The 14,731-nt window shown below is 55.2% G+C and overlaps 1 protein-coding gene across 3 annotated transcripts in view; it reads left to right on the plus strand.

Moving 5' to 3' along the window:
• The window catches only part of FOXP4 (forkhead box P4), a 51,200-nt gene that overhangs the window by 6,052 nt on the left and 30,417 nt on the right, over window positions 1-14,731 (plus strand). For all 3 annotated transcript variants that reach the window (XM_062605595.1, XM_062605597.1, XM_062605596.1), the window contains exon 2: window positions 12,376-12,586. In XM_062605595.1, the coding sequence (XP_062461579.1) occupies window positions 12,392-12,586 (195 nt within the window). In that variant the 5' untranslated portion in view covers window positions 12,376-12,391. The remainder of the gene's footprint in view (window positions 1-12,375; window positions 12,587-14,731) is intronic.

Here is a 14,731-nt window from a genome sequence, read left to right on the forward strand (position 1 = left end):
GGGATCACGGCACATTCCTTGGCTTGGCCACCGTGGGATGGGGTTTCCGGCACAAATGATCCCCCTTTGGCCACGTGGTCCTGGGTGCTGCTGGGAGGATGCTGCTGGATGCAGGACTGTCCCTGAACCCTGCTGGGGCCCTTTTGCAAGGGCTGGAGAAGCTCATCCCAAACCTCCCTGCTCTTGGGCATGGTTTGGCCTGTTAGAAATGGAAGGAGGAGAGAAAATGAGGGGTGGGGAACAGAGGGAGTGTGTCAGGAAATGTGGGGTTTGAAATGATGCTGTGCTGGGGATAGCTGCAAAAACCTGGTGTTGCCGAGATGGGTTCTGGTGGGGGTGAGGCTGTGCTCTTGGAAAGGGCTGTCTCCGGCTTTGCCCTTCTCCTGGGCTGTTTCCAAAGGATTTGCACTTTCTCCTTTTACTCTCCGAGCTGCTTTCCACGCGGCGAAGTCGCTTCGCCACCAGAGCGGTGCCAGTTTGAGTGTGGATGTCTGCCGTGGGATGGGGTTTGTTCCATGGGCATGGAGGGGTATCCCCGTCTCTTGCTTATGCCGCTCTGGCTTCGGCTCTGCTGGCGCAGGGTTTGGGAAGTGGGGCTGGCCCAGATGTTCACCGTTAATAAATTAAAACCTCAAAATTGCCATGGTTTCTCATTTGGAAAACAAAAGAGGCATTTGTCCCCTGCTGTGCGGGTAAATGTGGTGCTGGGGAGGAGGAGGAGGAGGGTCCCGTCGCTCCCCATTTGTCTCAGCCTCTCGGCACCCGCTGTCTGGGGCACTTGTGCCTTTTCCTACCCCAGTGGGTCCCATCCTATTCCTCTGTCCCCTGGACCGGGTGGTGGGTTTGTAGGGTGCTGCTGGCAGGGGGCCTGGTTGCTCCCCAGTGAAGGTGAGAAGCAGATGAAACACTAAAAGCATTTGTATGGCGGAGATGCTGATGCTTTGCGAGGGGACGCGGGGTCCCCTCTGTCCTGGGAGCTTATGGTGTGGTGCCAGGTTTGTTTCATCTCTCTTGCTGGAAGATTTGTGCTGAAATCTGGGTTTGAGTTTCCCTGGCTCCTTTGCTTGTCCTTGCAGCAGGACGGGGATCCCTGGGGCCAGCTCTGCCTGCCTGGAAGGATGCTCAGGACTCTCCGGATGCAGGTCAGGGTCAGCACAGCTCTATCCGGGTTATTCGTGCTGCTGCTTTTAACCGGGTTTTTGTCTATCCCTCTCATGGCAGAGCCTGCTTTTAGGGCCTGTTTCAAAGTCCATTTAAGTCTTTCTCTTGGTGCTGGTGGGCTTGAGCCCTGAACAAATGTCCCTTTCCTTGGGAAGTGGAGCTTGGTCGGACTTTGGGGCTGTGAGAGCATCCCCATCTGCAGATCCTGTACCACGGGGGTGCTGCATCAGTGCTGACACCGGCATCACTGCTCGTGTGGCTGGGCAGAAGCAGTGCCAGAGCGATTCCCCCTGGCTCATAGGGCTGGTGGCTTGAAAAGACTCTGTTGAGAAGGCCAAATCCACTTACAAACGCAGCAAGATGAAGTTTAGCAGTCAAGGGGGCTCGTCTGGGGGCTGGTGGTGGCTTTGGGGCAGGTCGCTCGTGTCCCCATTGCACTGAAGCAGCGAATGCCGCAGTGGGGAGCATCAGTGCTGCTGAATCTCTTGCTGCAGATTTGGGCTGCTGTGGGCACAGAACCGTGGGGACATGCAGCTCCTTTCATTGCAGGATTGGTCCTTCCAGACGCAGTGGAGATCTGTGCTGGTCCTTGCTGTCACAGATATGAATGCTCTGGGAACTTCTGGGGCTGGGAATGGGCAGGTGCTGGTTTTAGCCTGAGGTTTAAAATCATAATTGGTGTTTTAACATACCTGGCAATGGATAGGAGCCATGGTCTTGTGCTGGGACGGGTACCAAGGGCTCACGGGTCACGTCCCTGGGGGTGCTGATGACCCGGCTGTGTCCGCTTTGTGTCCTGCCGGATGCTGCATTCCGGTGTCACGTCCTTCCCTCACCCTCACGTGATGAGGTTTGGTCTGGGAGGAAAAGGGATGTCCCCTGGGTTGCTGCCCTGCCCGGGGCAGCCGGTGATGGAGACCTGATGGCACCGTGTCCTGCAGACAGTGGTCATGGAGCACTCGCTTCCTGCTGGGACAGGGTTATCAGTGACCCTGTCTCAGCAGGAGATGCAGAAAGATGATGGGACCTGACTGTGGAGGAGTGGTGCTGCTGCGGAGCCTGGAGCCCCAGTGCAGTGATGGGTTTTGTGCCATAGCTTCTTGTGGGCACCCATACAGGACATGCTCAGGGCGCTGCTGTGGCTCCCATCAGCCAGCAATGAGTCCTCCCCGGGGAGCGGGCACATCAGGAGACAACTGGGCACTGAGTGCCATGAGGCCCTTCCTGTCCCAGCACCCATGGGTGCTCACAGGGCCTCTGGGACTTGGCAGCCAGAGCTGTGGGCTGGGCGAGGTACGAGATGTTGGAGCTTGCAAGGGGTGAATCATAAACTGGGATTTTAAAGAACAAGGTTTATTTTTAGAGGGTTGGGGAGAGGAAAACCACACCATTTCCAGGGGTGCTTTGCAGGGAGGCTGCATCGACCCCCTCAGGAGCAGTAGAAATGTGTGGATTTGCTCTGCGCTCTCTCCCACACCAGCAGGAAGGTGTCGGTGGCTTCCTTGGCCACCTCAGTACAGATCACCTCGGTTTACTTCATGCTTCCATCGCTCTGTTCCAATCCATGAAGCAGGGATGTGCTGCCCAGTTTGGGAAGATGCCGCCTCCTTATGTGTAAGGGCTGAGCTCAGGATGCCCAGGGCTCAGGAGTCTGGCTTGGCATGACCTGGGAATGCTGTGGATGACAACGGAGTGATGCTGCGGGACCAGATCACCTTTCCGTGTTGCCAAGCGGTCCAGAGGGATGCCGAAACCATGGAGTGTGCTCGAGGAACGCAGGGGAGAAGCTGCATCTTGCACTGTACAGAGTGTCACCCTCTGGAGTCCCCGGTGGAGGGTGCTGGAGGAGGATGCTCTTCCCAGGAAGAGGATGTGGCAGCTGAACACAGCTCATCGAGCTCAAACACAGGAGCAGCACGGGGGACCCCGGTGATCTTCTGGCTTTGGCACAGGTCTGTGTAGGGAAACGCTTCCCCTGGCCGGAGGGATGCTCCATGCCTCTCCCCTGAGCCTTGCTCTCATCCCATGCACCCCAAAAAGTTGAACGCACCTTCCCAATCCCTGCCCGCAGCCACCCATCCCCATTCCCAGTGCAAGAGCCCAGGACAGCCCAGTTCCTCTGCCGAGCATGCTGCTTCCCAGCTTTTAAGAAAGCCCTGGAAAAATTGCTGATGTTATTCCAGTCGCTGCTCTGCGCAGGGCTGGTGGGAGCCGCGGTTGTGGCTGCGGCTGCGGTGCCGGGGCAGAGCAGGAGATGGTGAGTCCATGTGAGATGGAGCTGAGCTGTGCAGGAATCAGATCAGGAAGGATGTCTGGAAGTGCTGCTCTGGCGGTGGCTGCGAGACGGAGCCGGCCTCGGGTCATGCTTGCCTCTGATTTGGATGCAAAATAATGGACTTCAGACCAGGAGTTTGAAGATGCCCAAGGATAGTTCTCCCCCCCACTGCCTTTTTTCTTCTCCCTCCTCATGAGCAGCATAATTTCTGGATGGAAACCAAGCCTCTTCCTGCATAAAAATGGGATTTGTGATGGAGAGCATCGGTGTGCAGCAGGGAGTGCATTAAGCAGAGCATTTTCTGGATGAATTTTTGCACAAACACAGCGGAGTCTGGAAAAACTTGTGGCATCCGAGTTCCTCCCTCCTGTTCAGTAGGCACCGGGGCTTCTTTTCCTCCCCTCTGGATTATTTAAAGGCCAGAAGAGACTTTTCGCATCCTCCCATCTGACTTCACGCAAACTCAGCTGGAAAATTCCTCTCGGGTCTGACATGGGAGCTTGTATTCCCGGTGCCGGTGGCTCTGCCATCACTCCTTGTCCTGGTCCAGATTGTCCCTCTATTGCTCCAGGTCATTCTCTTCCTCCCTAACTCTGCTCTTACCCTTGGCAGCCACCCCTGATGGGATCAAGGGCCAGGGCAGGGGGAGCTCCTGCAGCTTGATTTTGATTTTAGGAGCTTCCTCCATACACACCCCCTGCCCAGAGCCTTCCTCCGCTCTGGTGCTACCTTTGCCGTTCCCAGGGCTGCTGGGTGCAGTGGGCACATCAGGATGCTTCCCTGCAGCCCTCCTCTTCCTCAGCTTATGTGCGGCGATGTCCTTCATCGCTCTGTCCAAGAGGATGAGCCCTGCTCTTCCTTGGGTGACCGAGGCTCTGGTAGGCGGGATACCCATGAGCATGGGGCCATGTTGGGGCTGCCTGCGTGTAAAAGGGATGGAGGTTTTGTGTGTGCCCTGGGTGGGCTCGGGGCTCTGCTGCAGCAGGAAGGCTGGGTGAGATGTGCACCATGGGCATGGCCCCGTTGTGTGTGTTACTGATGGGGTGTAAAATAATGGGGTGAGCTGGGCATGTGGGCAGAGTCATAATCATGAGCGAGGATTTGCTGGAGGAGCCTTGGGGAAGCACCGGTGTGATGCTGGCAGGGATGGACACGGTGGCTGGCACCGTGTGGAGTGATGCCAGGGTGATGGCCGCAGGCTGGGCAGCGGTGTGTGAGTGTGCATCGGCTGCACCACGGTCCTTGCACTGTGCTGATCCCTGCAACTGCTGCTTTTGGGCTCGAGCTCTGCTTTGGCTCCCGGAGCATCTGCTCCACACCAGCAATGTGAGGTGCATGTAATGACTGTGGTAGGGTTTGGGAGGGGGCTGCTGGAAGCGCCATGTCTCCATACCCCCGTATCCCATATGGAAGCACGGCAGTGAGTCTGGGGGAATCTCACACCCTTCCTCCTGTGGGGTTTCTTTCTCGTTCTTTTCCTGGGAGTTTGGAGGAATCTTTTGCTTCTCGATGGATTTTCCCCCAGCCTGTTCATTACCATCTTTGTTAATTAGATTGTGATGGGGAACGGTCTCTATTCAAAAGAGAGAACCTCCGGGATGCGTTGTCACGAGTGCGATTGGGGGGGTGGGGGATGACAGACCCAAAGATGCTTGAAAGAAATGACTTTAAAAATAATTTCTTCACAAAGCAGACCCCCCCCCCCCTCCCCCCCTGCATTGAAGGACCCCCCCAACCCCCCCCTCCTAATTAAACGATTTGAATTTCCCCGTTAACTGCTTGGTGCTTCCCCGGCGCCTCAGATGATTAGAAAGGGATATTCATTTATGCCTTTTAAACGCCGCCCCGATTAAAATCAGAGAGATTTTTTTTTTTTTTTTGCCTTCATCAAAATCTAACATCCTTGAAAAATTAATTTGATGCCTCTTGTTATCAATTAATTGAATCTCGTTGGGAGAGAGGCTCGTGCGGCGGGTGGTTGGAGCTGGCCCTTCTGTTCCTAGTTGCTTTCCCCCCCTCTCCTCTCCGTTCTGCTGCTTCCAAACACTGACATTGTCCAACTCTGCCTTTTTTAATATATATATTATTTTTACTCATTGCATAAAATAAATGAATAAAACTTAGTCTCTCTTCCCACCCTCCTCCCCCATTCCCTTGAGTTCCTCTTGTATGAAAGCCCCTTTTTTCCCCTTCCTTTCTCTCATCCCTCTTTCCTATAACTTCCGAGTCGGGGGGGGAGAAGAAAGTTGGGGCTTTAGCAATCTCGGGCGTCGCAAAGCGGCCAGCGTCCGTCTTTCTTCCTTTCTTTCACGGGGGATATTGGATGTTTCATTTGAATCTCCCTCTTTTCAATTAAAAGCGCACAGCTCCTGCTCGTGGAGCTGCTCTATTCTCCGGCAGCCGGGGAAGCGCTTTTCCTTTCTTTAATACTCCAGCTCTTCCCTCGAGGCGGGCTGTGCCTGCCTTGCTTTTCTCAATAGACCTTTTCTCCCTCTATTAAACTTTTCCAATCTTTGTCCCTTTATTTTTTTTTTCTTTTCCTTTTCCCACTTCTTTAAACAAAAAAAAAAAAAGAGAGGAAAAGTTGGAATGTTTCAAGAACTGGGGTCACTCAGGAAGTGATTGAAATCACCTGAAAACCAGGCGTGCGCTTCGTTCCTGCTCTCCTTGGCGTGAGCTACCTGGTTGCTCTTAGATTGAGTCTCTTCCTTAGCGCATCTGTTATTCATGTCCCATTGTGAATTTGGGGTTGGAGGCTTGGGGATGGCTCCGGTGAGTGCCGAGAGCATCCCTGCTCCGGTAGGGAGTTGGTTTTGTTTCCTATGGAGAAAGGGTCTGTGTTGGATGCTGTTGGTGCCCGCGGGATGCTGGGGTGAGGGATGTACGTGGGGTTTCCCTTTAGACTCCCCACAGATGGTGCCCCGATCAAGTTGTGACTTGGTGCCACCGCTGCGGGCATCCCCCCCCACCTGTGCTGTGCCTGTCCCATCCATCCCATCCCGTTGTGGTGAGGGGATGAAGTGTCCTGCAGGTCAGGGATGCTGCGGCCTGTGCTCACTTCGGTGCCTCCTGCGTGTGGGTTGTGAGGGTTTGTGGCTGCTCTACAGGTGTCTTGAGACCCTGCCCCATGAGCCCATGGGCCTGCAGGGCTCTGTCTGTGCTTTGGGACTTTTTTCCCCATTGAATTCCCATTTGGCACATGCTGGACAGAAGGAAAGCCAGGTTTTGGGGGATGAGAAATTGGAGTCTGTGGGCTTCCCAGGGCTCAGGCTCTGCCCTGCTGCAGCTGCATCCATCAGGCGCTGGGTACCAGACCTGCGGGATGCTCCAGCGCGGCAGCAGTGAAGCACAACCTGCACCACCGGGTGCTGCCCCTCGGGGTCCCCTGATGCAGCTCCCGAGCAGCGGGGCTGGAGCCCCCCGTGCTCCACGTCACTATTTAATTAGACGTCCCTGATTAACAAAACTTGGCGTTTGCTTCCTCCTGCCCTGTCTTCCCTGGCTCCGAATCAATGGCTTTGATATGCTAATTAGGGAGTAATTTAATTTCAAAAGGCCGCAATTAACAAGGGTGTTGTGGACATGCTGTAGTTAAGCAGCGTAATCTAATTTGCATTAGTAACAAGCAGGGACTAATTAGAAGCTTAATTAGACACTTAGACGGCTCTTGTGTTTATTTTCTTAATGAGATGGAGTGGGGCTCTTTTTAATCTTTTCAAGAGCACAGCGAGGGAAGCGCAGGATGGAGCGGGATGGATGGAGCAGGATGGATGGAGCAGGATGGAGCAGCCCCAGCACGTGCCCAGCCTGTGTCCGGCCAGCCCCGCGTTCATGCCAGGAGGGATTTCATTTTCCTTGCAGCTTGGCAGGGAATGGGAGCCGTGCCAGCCTTTGGCAGCTCTGGGGATGCTCTGTGTCCTGATGCGGATGGTTCGGTGGCGTGGGCACCGGGAGGAGGATCTCCCGTAGGATGCTCCGGTCGCGGTGTCCTTGTTGGTGCATGGTGCGAGCTCCAGACTGAAGGATGCTCTGAGGAAGATCGTTTTGGAAAGGAACTCAAGCAGGAATAGTGCCATGTCCCACTGACTGGTGTGGCTTGGTCCCCAGGGGCTTCCCCCATTGGTGATGCTCATGATTCCTGGTTCTCCGAGCGAGATGACCCAGCTTTTGGGGAGAAGAGCCGTGCCGTGGTCATTCTTGCGTGATTTCTGTGCAGCAGCAAATGAGCGTGGCCAGGGCAGCGAGGGCACAGGGGCAGGTAGGTGAGGATTGCTGCAGGGTGAAGGTCTGTGCACCCGGAGCTTGGTTCTTCCCAAAGAAGTTGCTGGGAGTGAGATGAAAGTAGGAGATGAAAGTGCCCAGAGGTGAGATCCCATTAAAGCGGTGCCCAGGCTTAGCCAGTCCTTGGTTCCTTAAATCTCTTCTAATTTACAGTAATGCTCTAGATTCGTTTCAGCTCCTCCAGACTTGTATTTTAATCCCCTTTCCACATTTCCATGTGTTTATGTGTTAATTAAAGGGTAAAAAGCCACTCTCGGAGCAATCCCGGCTGCTGCTTCTCTTCAAGCCAAAGCCTTTTAAGATTAGCCAGCCACTTCCTAAAGCCTCGCGGTGCTGGATCCGGATGGGCAGGTTGCTCAACTTTCCGTAGCTCAGAGCAGATCCGGTGCCTGGGCTCAAGCCTCCCCAAGTCCCACTCGTGCAGAGGAGCATCCCGCAGGACTCCCAACGGCTTTGAGGGATTTGCTTGGTCCGTGCTCCTCCATCATCTGCTGGTACCTGCAGGAGAGGCTGCCAGAGGGAGAGCCCTCACGGTGCTGCAAGGCAGCCCACAGCTCCCCTCCAGGTCCTGGCAGGGCTGGAGCTGGGAAGGGAGGGTCTGGAAAACTGCTTTGGAAGTGGGATGTAGTGGGAAGGGTGGAAAAAGCCTCCGGAGCATCACTGTAGCAGGCTGCTCGAACATGTATGCTGTCACCTTTGCTGTCCCTTGCAAACTGGATCAACATTGGGAACTTGCTCGGCTCGGGATGTGGGGTGGGAAGCGTTTTCCTGCTGGTGTTTCCCACTGTTCGTCCTCATCCCTCCCAGGTGGTGCCTTTGAGCTCTTTGGGTTTGGATGCGGGGAAGCCGAGGCCAAGGGGCACGCAGTGCTATTGGCACAGGGATGGGGATGGGGGCTTCAGGACAGGGATCTGCTGGCAGCAGGAGGAGGTGCCCGTGATGCCATGTCTGTATGCGGTCCTGTGAAGGGCAGCCCAAAGTTACAGAGCCCCAAAGGACCAGGGTATTGAGGGTAGTTAAAAATAGGAGAAGCTGCTGAAATAGGTGCTCAGCGACTGCTGCTTAGGAGCTCACGGGCTCGGCTGTACCTGTTTCAATGGGTCCCAGGGGCTGAAAAGCTCTATTCAATATTCCCGTCTGTGGAGGTGAGTCAGGTGGAGAAGTGGCATCGCTCCAATGGGGCTGGATGCTCCAAGATCCCTCAGGAGCTTTTGGGGAGAGATCACTCTGTGAATGCTTCGTCTGCTGTTCCCACTCCTGAAGTCCCCGTGTTCTTGTGTGCAAATCTGTGCTTTTGAGTCCGCCAGCTCTCTTGCCTCTGTGCTCATCCTGCTCCTTCTACTCAGCTTGGAAAGGCTCCGTGGCGATGCTGGGCTCTGTGGCATGGCACACACGTGGTGCTCCCGTGGGACATGGGGAGCATGGCACAGGCGTGTTGGGCACATGTGCATGCCACGTCCAACAGCCCAAGGAGCTGATCTGCCCCCCCCCCCTCCCTGGCAGGGAAGCTCTGGGTATCCATCAGCCTGTTAATTGTGCTAATTAGAGAGTGTGGAGGTGTTAATTGGCAATCCCTGGTATCTGCCTGTTTGCGGCGGGGAGGGGGTGTCAATAAAACTGGATTGATGGCTTGGCGTGGCGCATGCACTTCGCAGGTTAGCAGCGAGTCAGGGGTGTCAGGGAAATGTGACTGCTCAGACAAAGCAATTGTTAATTAAAAAGCAACAGTAATTAATATCCACTCATTGCCATATGGTACTGCTAAAGGTTGGGGGATTCTTTACTCTCCTCGTAGTTCTGTTTCCCTTTCTTTGTCCTGTGAAAGGTGCACGTTTAAGGGAAAGGGGGGGGGAAGGCAGAGCGCTTACTCCGTGGGGTGGTTTGGAGCCCGAGATGGGGACTAGCAATCCATTTGTGCAGCCTCTGTGGTTCCCCATTAGAGGGGTCTCCTCCCCTCCCCTCTTAAGTAAAACCACCCTTTTCTGCTTCATGTGGGTGTTGTATCCCTGTGGTGACTGTCTGGTCAGGGTCCCTGCCTTAATGCCTTGGGAAGATCTGATCCTGATTAGACCCTCTGGATATGAGCATATGGAGAATCCCTGAAACACTGGTCTGTGTTTAAACTAGAACAGATGAAAAGCAGGAGCTGGGATGCTGCGGCTTGTCCCATCTATGCACAGGGATGCTCGAGTCGTGCAGCCGGGTTTTGCTCTTTCCAACGCGGCTTCAATTATCCCAGCTCGATCCTGGTTGGAAAAGCGCTTGTTCCCGATTTAAGCTGCGTTCAGAGCGTTGCAGACCCTGGCTTCGCTCTTTTGCTGTAAGGTTTTGTAAAACTTTTATATGAATGGAAATATTTTCATTATTATTATGACTTTCTTTTATGACTTCCCTTGCAGCGCTGGGAGCGCAGACACCAGCGTCCCGCAGGCTTTGCGAACGGGAAGTCGAGTTTTACTAGACTTGGAAAGGGAACCCCTGGCCTGGTGTCCCGGGAATCGCCCGGCCGGACCCCAGCGCGGCTCATCGGCTCCGGCATCCCGCCTCTGGCCGGGCTGGGGATGACAGAGCGAGCCCATGGTCACAGCTCCTCCACCAGAAGAGATTTCCTCCTAATTCCCAGTAGTTACGCTTCAGTTTGTGCCCTGAAGCCAGGAAAGTTTTATATCCTTTCCAAAACCTTTTTTTTTCCCCTTTCTTTCCCTTTTTTAATACTTCCTGTTGTAACTCTGGATATTCTTGTTCTCCATATAAAAGTCAAATCGCTTTTTGAATCCCGCTGAGTTTCTGGCCGGGGCCGTGCCTTGTGACTGCCGGGCAGGGGCAGAGCCGGGCTTTCCCGGTGAGGCCGCTCGCCTGCTCCAAACAGTAGGAAAAGGGGGAAAGAAACAGGAATAGTTCAGTATCCCTGCAGGCTCTTGTTTGATTTGGGCAGGGGGGAAGGTGCTTTCTTCCAGGTTCTTTTGCTCCTAATGTCAGCGAGCATCCCCATCCTTTCCTGGTCCTTTCTCGGGAAGCTGCTCCAACCTCGCCGTGCTCCGGCACAACCAGAGCCCAGTAATCCCGTTACCAAGCCGCCCCACTCGGGTTTGGTAGCACCAGGCCTAGCGGGAGGGAGCCGGCAGCTCCACATGGGAATTAATGTCAGTCATATACCCTGCGGAAATGACTTTTGAAATGCATATAATCTCCAACATGCAAATGAGAAGCTTGCTTCACCCTGTTTAATATGAATGATCAGCTTCTGAATAGCTATTATTACACGCCACATTTCAGCAATTATGTTGTTCGCAGTTTGTCTTTCTGTCTTTTGGGGCGGGGAGGGGGAAGACGGGGGAAAAAAAGAGAAGAAAAAGGCAGAGAAACAGTATTTCTTCTCCCGTCCCTCTTTCTTTATTCCCCTCCTGTTCCAAACTCACCAGCCAGCTGCGAACGGCGGCTGCCGATCCCACTCCAGCACCCGCTTAACGGGGAAGGAGGTGGATTGAATGAGATCAAACTGTATCCTGTGCTGTTCCACAGAGCAGAATGTGTGTTGGGAAGGAGGGAGAGACCCCCTGCCCTGGCAGGGCTCCCTGTGAGCCATGGGTGTCGGGGCTGGATGTGGTCTCCAGGGCTCGGTGGCTGGGGTTGGTGCTGGATGCTCTGGTTGTTTCCTCCAGTGTTAGCCCGGATCTGGGAGCTTCTCCCAGGAAAGGGGCTGCTCAGGTTCCCAGCTGGCAGGCTGCCTGCTGACCAGCCTAGCAGTGCAGGGACTCTCCATGTCATCGCCTTGAAGCCAAGATCCCAGCTCTCCTGCAGCCAGACACACATTGGGGTGCAAGCGGCTTTCCCAGCCCGCAGCTCTCCCAGTGCTGATGCTTCCCTCGGGCTCCATGTGGTGCCTCAGGAGCTCTGTTGGTTGAGCTGAAGCTCCAGCCCTGAGGCTGCTGCCAGCAGCCCATGGTGTTGCAAGTGTTGTGCTGCTGCCTGGTGAGTGGGAAGCCTGGAATTGCATGCAGTGAGGTGCAAGAACAGCCACATGCAGTGAAGCACCCAGCTCAGTCCTTTGATGGTACCCAAGGGGTGCATAGAGGTGCCAGGGATGCAGGCAGGATTTTCCAATGGGTGTTTCCTGGAGCACCCCACACTTTCATTCTGCCATGTCCCAGTTCCATTTGGGTATCCTTTGGGCTTCCTCATCTTGCTGGCAAACTTCATGCCAGGGAAGTGCTGGTTTGCTGGGAGCTGGTTTGTGGAAACGTGTGCTGGGATGCTGATGGTGAAATGCATGGCCCGGCTCCACGTGCCTGGGGAGCAGCCTCACTGTCTCCAACGCCTCAGAGTGAAATATTTTGGGATTCTGTGAGAAATGCCTGGATTCCTGGGGTTTTGTATCTTGCATCTGGCTGGGAGAAAGCTGAAAACACGGTGTTTTCCAAAGGGATGGGTTGCGCTTGTTTTCCTTAGTGTTGTGCAGCGCGTTCACGGCAGCTCATGCTGCTGCACAGTCGGGTTCTGGAGTCAATTGAATGTGGCTAAAACCAGCCAGGGTTTGACATCGCCTCCCTGCTGGACCTCATGGGGATGGAAGATGGGGCAGGACGAGGATGGGTAATGTGGAAGTAGGGCTGCCAAGCAGGGGTTTCAGGCTCTCTCCTCCTCCTCCTGCTCCTCAGGTCCTGCTAGCAAGTCATGATGGTTGAATCCGCCTCGGAGACGATACGGTCCACTCCGTCCGGCCAGAACGGGGTCAGCAGCCTCAGCAACCAGCCCGATGGCGGCGGCACCGGCGGTGCTGCGGCGGGTGCAGGGCGAGAAGGAGCCACGAGCGGGGAGACCAACGGCGAGATGAGCCCCGTGGAGCTCCTGCACTTCCAGCAGCAGCAGGTAGGAGGGACACCCCGCTTCTTACCGATGTGAAACCCCAGGTTTGGGGGTAGCGCTGGATTTTACCCTCCTCTCGTACCCCAGGGCTGGCACCAGGGGTTGCACCAGATTTGGCCATCCCTGATGAAGCTGGGGTGCGAGTGCTGCTGTCTTTGGGGGGCATATCCCTAAGGAGATGGAGCCCATTGCTCCAGTGCAGCTCATGGGCTGGTACCTTCTGCCCCAGAGATGGCTGTGGTTTGGGGGGGTCCTGCCTGCTCCACTCCCGATGGGCACAGGGACCCACACAGGGTGCAGGAGAGCAGGGAGAGCTGTGAGAGCAGGGAAAAGACCTGTTGGATGTAAAATCCGGAGCAGGTTTTCTCTGGGTCTGTCTTTGGTTACCCAGGAGAGTGCCCAGAGGTGGTCCCCATCCTTGGTGGGGGTCCTGTTGCCTTCAGGCGGAGATTTAACCTCTCACGTCTGAAAATGTGGGACTGCCACATGTGCATGGAGCAGCTCTGCCCTCGAGCACGCATGTGTGCCCCTCGGGGGGCTGCGCGGCACACGTCTCCCCTTGCCTCATGTGCGCTGTGGGGAAGGGGGGGGCTCTGTGTGTGTGCCTGCAGGTTACCTTTCAAAACAAACTTGGGCAAACCCATAAATTTTCCTGCTCGGATACTAAATAAGGCAATGATCCCTGCCTGGGATGGAGATCGCCTCCCTGAGCCATAAATTCCAGCGTGAAAGCTGTAAAAAATTGCTGTGTCTGATACTTTAGTAGCGAGTGCTGTAAATCCATTACCTGAATAACAGCCGTTTCTCACGCAGTTAAGCCCCCCTTCCCCTGATCTGAAGGCTAATCATGCGTGTAATGCTGCTGCGAGTCACCCTGCCAGGGACGGAGCCTGCACGGTGCACATCAGAGGCTGGGCACCGTGGTGGTGGAACAGTGTCACCTCCTCGGCAAAATAAGGGGGAAAAGGGATTTTTTGCAGGTGCTGTTGGCTCATCCCTGTGGATGCTGCTCCCGCCCTGCCTAAAGGACATCCTCTTGCACCCTCTTGCACTTCTTCTTTTGGATTCCCAGTGTAACTGCCCTGGGAAACTCACTGGCACGTGGAATTATGAAGGCAGAGGGTTTGGTCAACTTCCAAAACCGAATGACATCCGCAATGACAGCACCACAGGGAAGGGGGAAAGAAACCATCCTGAGCGCTATCAATCTTCATGCTTCAGGGAACAGGCTGAGCACCAGCTGGGGTCAGGAATAAATGTCCCCATGTAGAGAGCTTTGCACAATTAGGTGCTTTATGAAGGCGTTGCGCCATCCTTGGGAGCATCCCATTGGCGCAGGCAGGATCTCGGACCACTGGGTTCTTCCCATCTCACAGCTCCTCCATCCCAGCTCTGGCAGTATTGGCCCTCAGTTCTTATTTAACTATATGAAATCCCCCCAAAACCCATTCGGGAGCGTGGAGGGGTGGACCCACCCCAACTCAGCAAGCCCTACCTGGCCTTGAGGGGCCACTGGTGGCTTAAAACTGCGTCTGTAGGGGTTCATTCCCCGGGGGCATGTGCTCTGCTCTCTGTTTTGGCTGGTTTTGCCCCTTTGGGTGACGTGAGCTTGATTGGACCTTTTTGGGTATCCACAGCCCCCTTTTGAAAGGGTGAAATCGGGCACCCCGGTGCTTGTTGGCAGGGACTTCTCAGGTTAAACCCCGCTTTCTGAGTGCTGCTCGGAGGTGAGTGCCCTCAGTGGGAGCTAGAAGGGAGCTGTGGGTATCATGAGGTGTTCGGGGACCCCTTGAAGCTGGTTTGTGACTTCTGGGCAGTCCCCAGAGCAAAAGGATGGGGGTGTCCAGCTCTGCTCGCAGCTTTGTCACCCTCCTCCTTGCGCCTGCTCTGCCTGTCCATGTCACTGCAGAGCATCCCGTGGTCTGGAGCATCTGGAGGGGAGCGGGAGCCCGGTGGGATGGGGTGAGGAAAGGGCTGCGGAGCTGGAGCATCCCCCTCTCCCTTCCCTCCTTCCTTCCCCTCTCCCCCGCAGCCCAGGGGATGGCGTTCAGGTTAAATCCCTGGATTTCAATGGCGGGGTTGGGCTGAAAAGCTTGAATAGCGCGCGCCGGCATTGTCCCGGGGTTGGCAGAGGGGAGAGGTCGGCTG

Source organism: Pezoporus occidentalis, unplaced genomic scaffold (genome assembly GCF_034315485.1).
Source record: "Pezoporus occidentalis ecotype Australia unplaced genomic scaffold, CSIRO_AGI_Poc_V1 ctg92, whole genome shotgun sequence".
Lineage (NCBI taxonomy): Eukaryota > Metazoa > Chordata > Aves > Psittaciformes > Psittacidae > Pezoporus > Pezoporus occidentalis.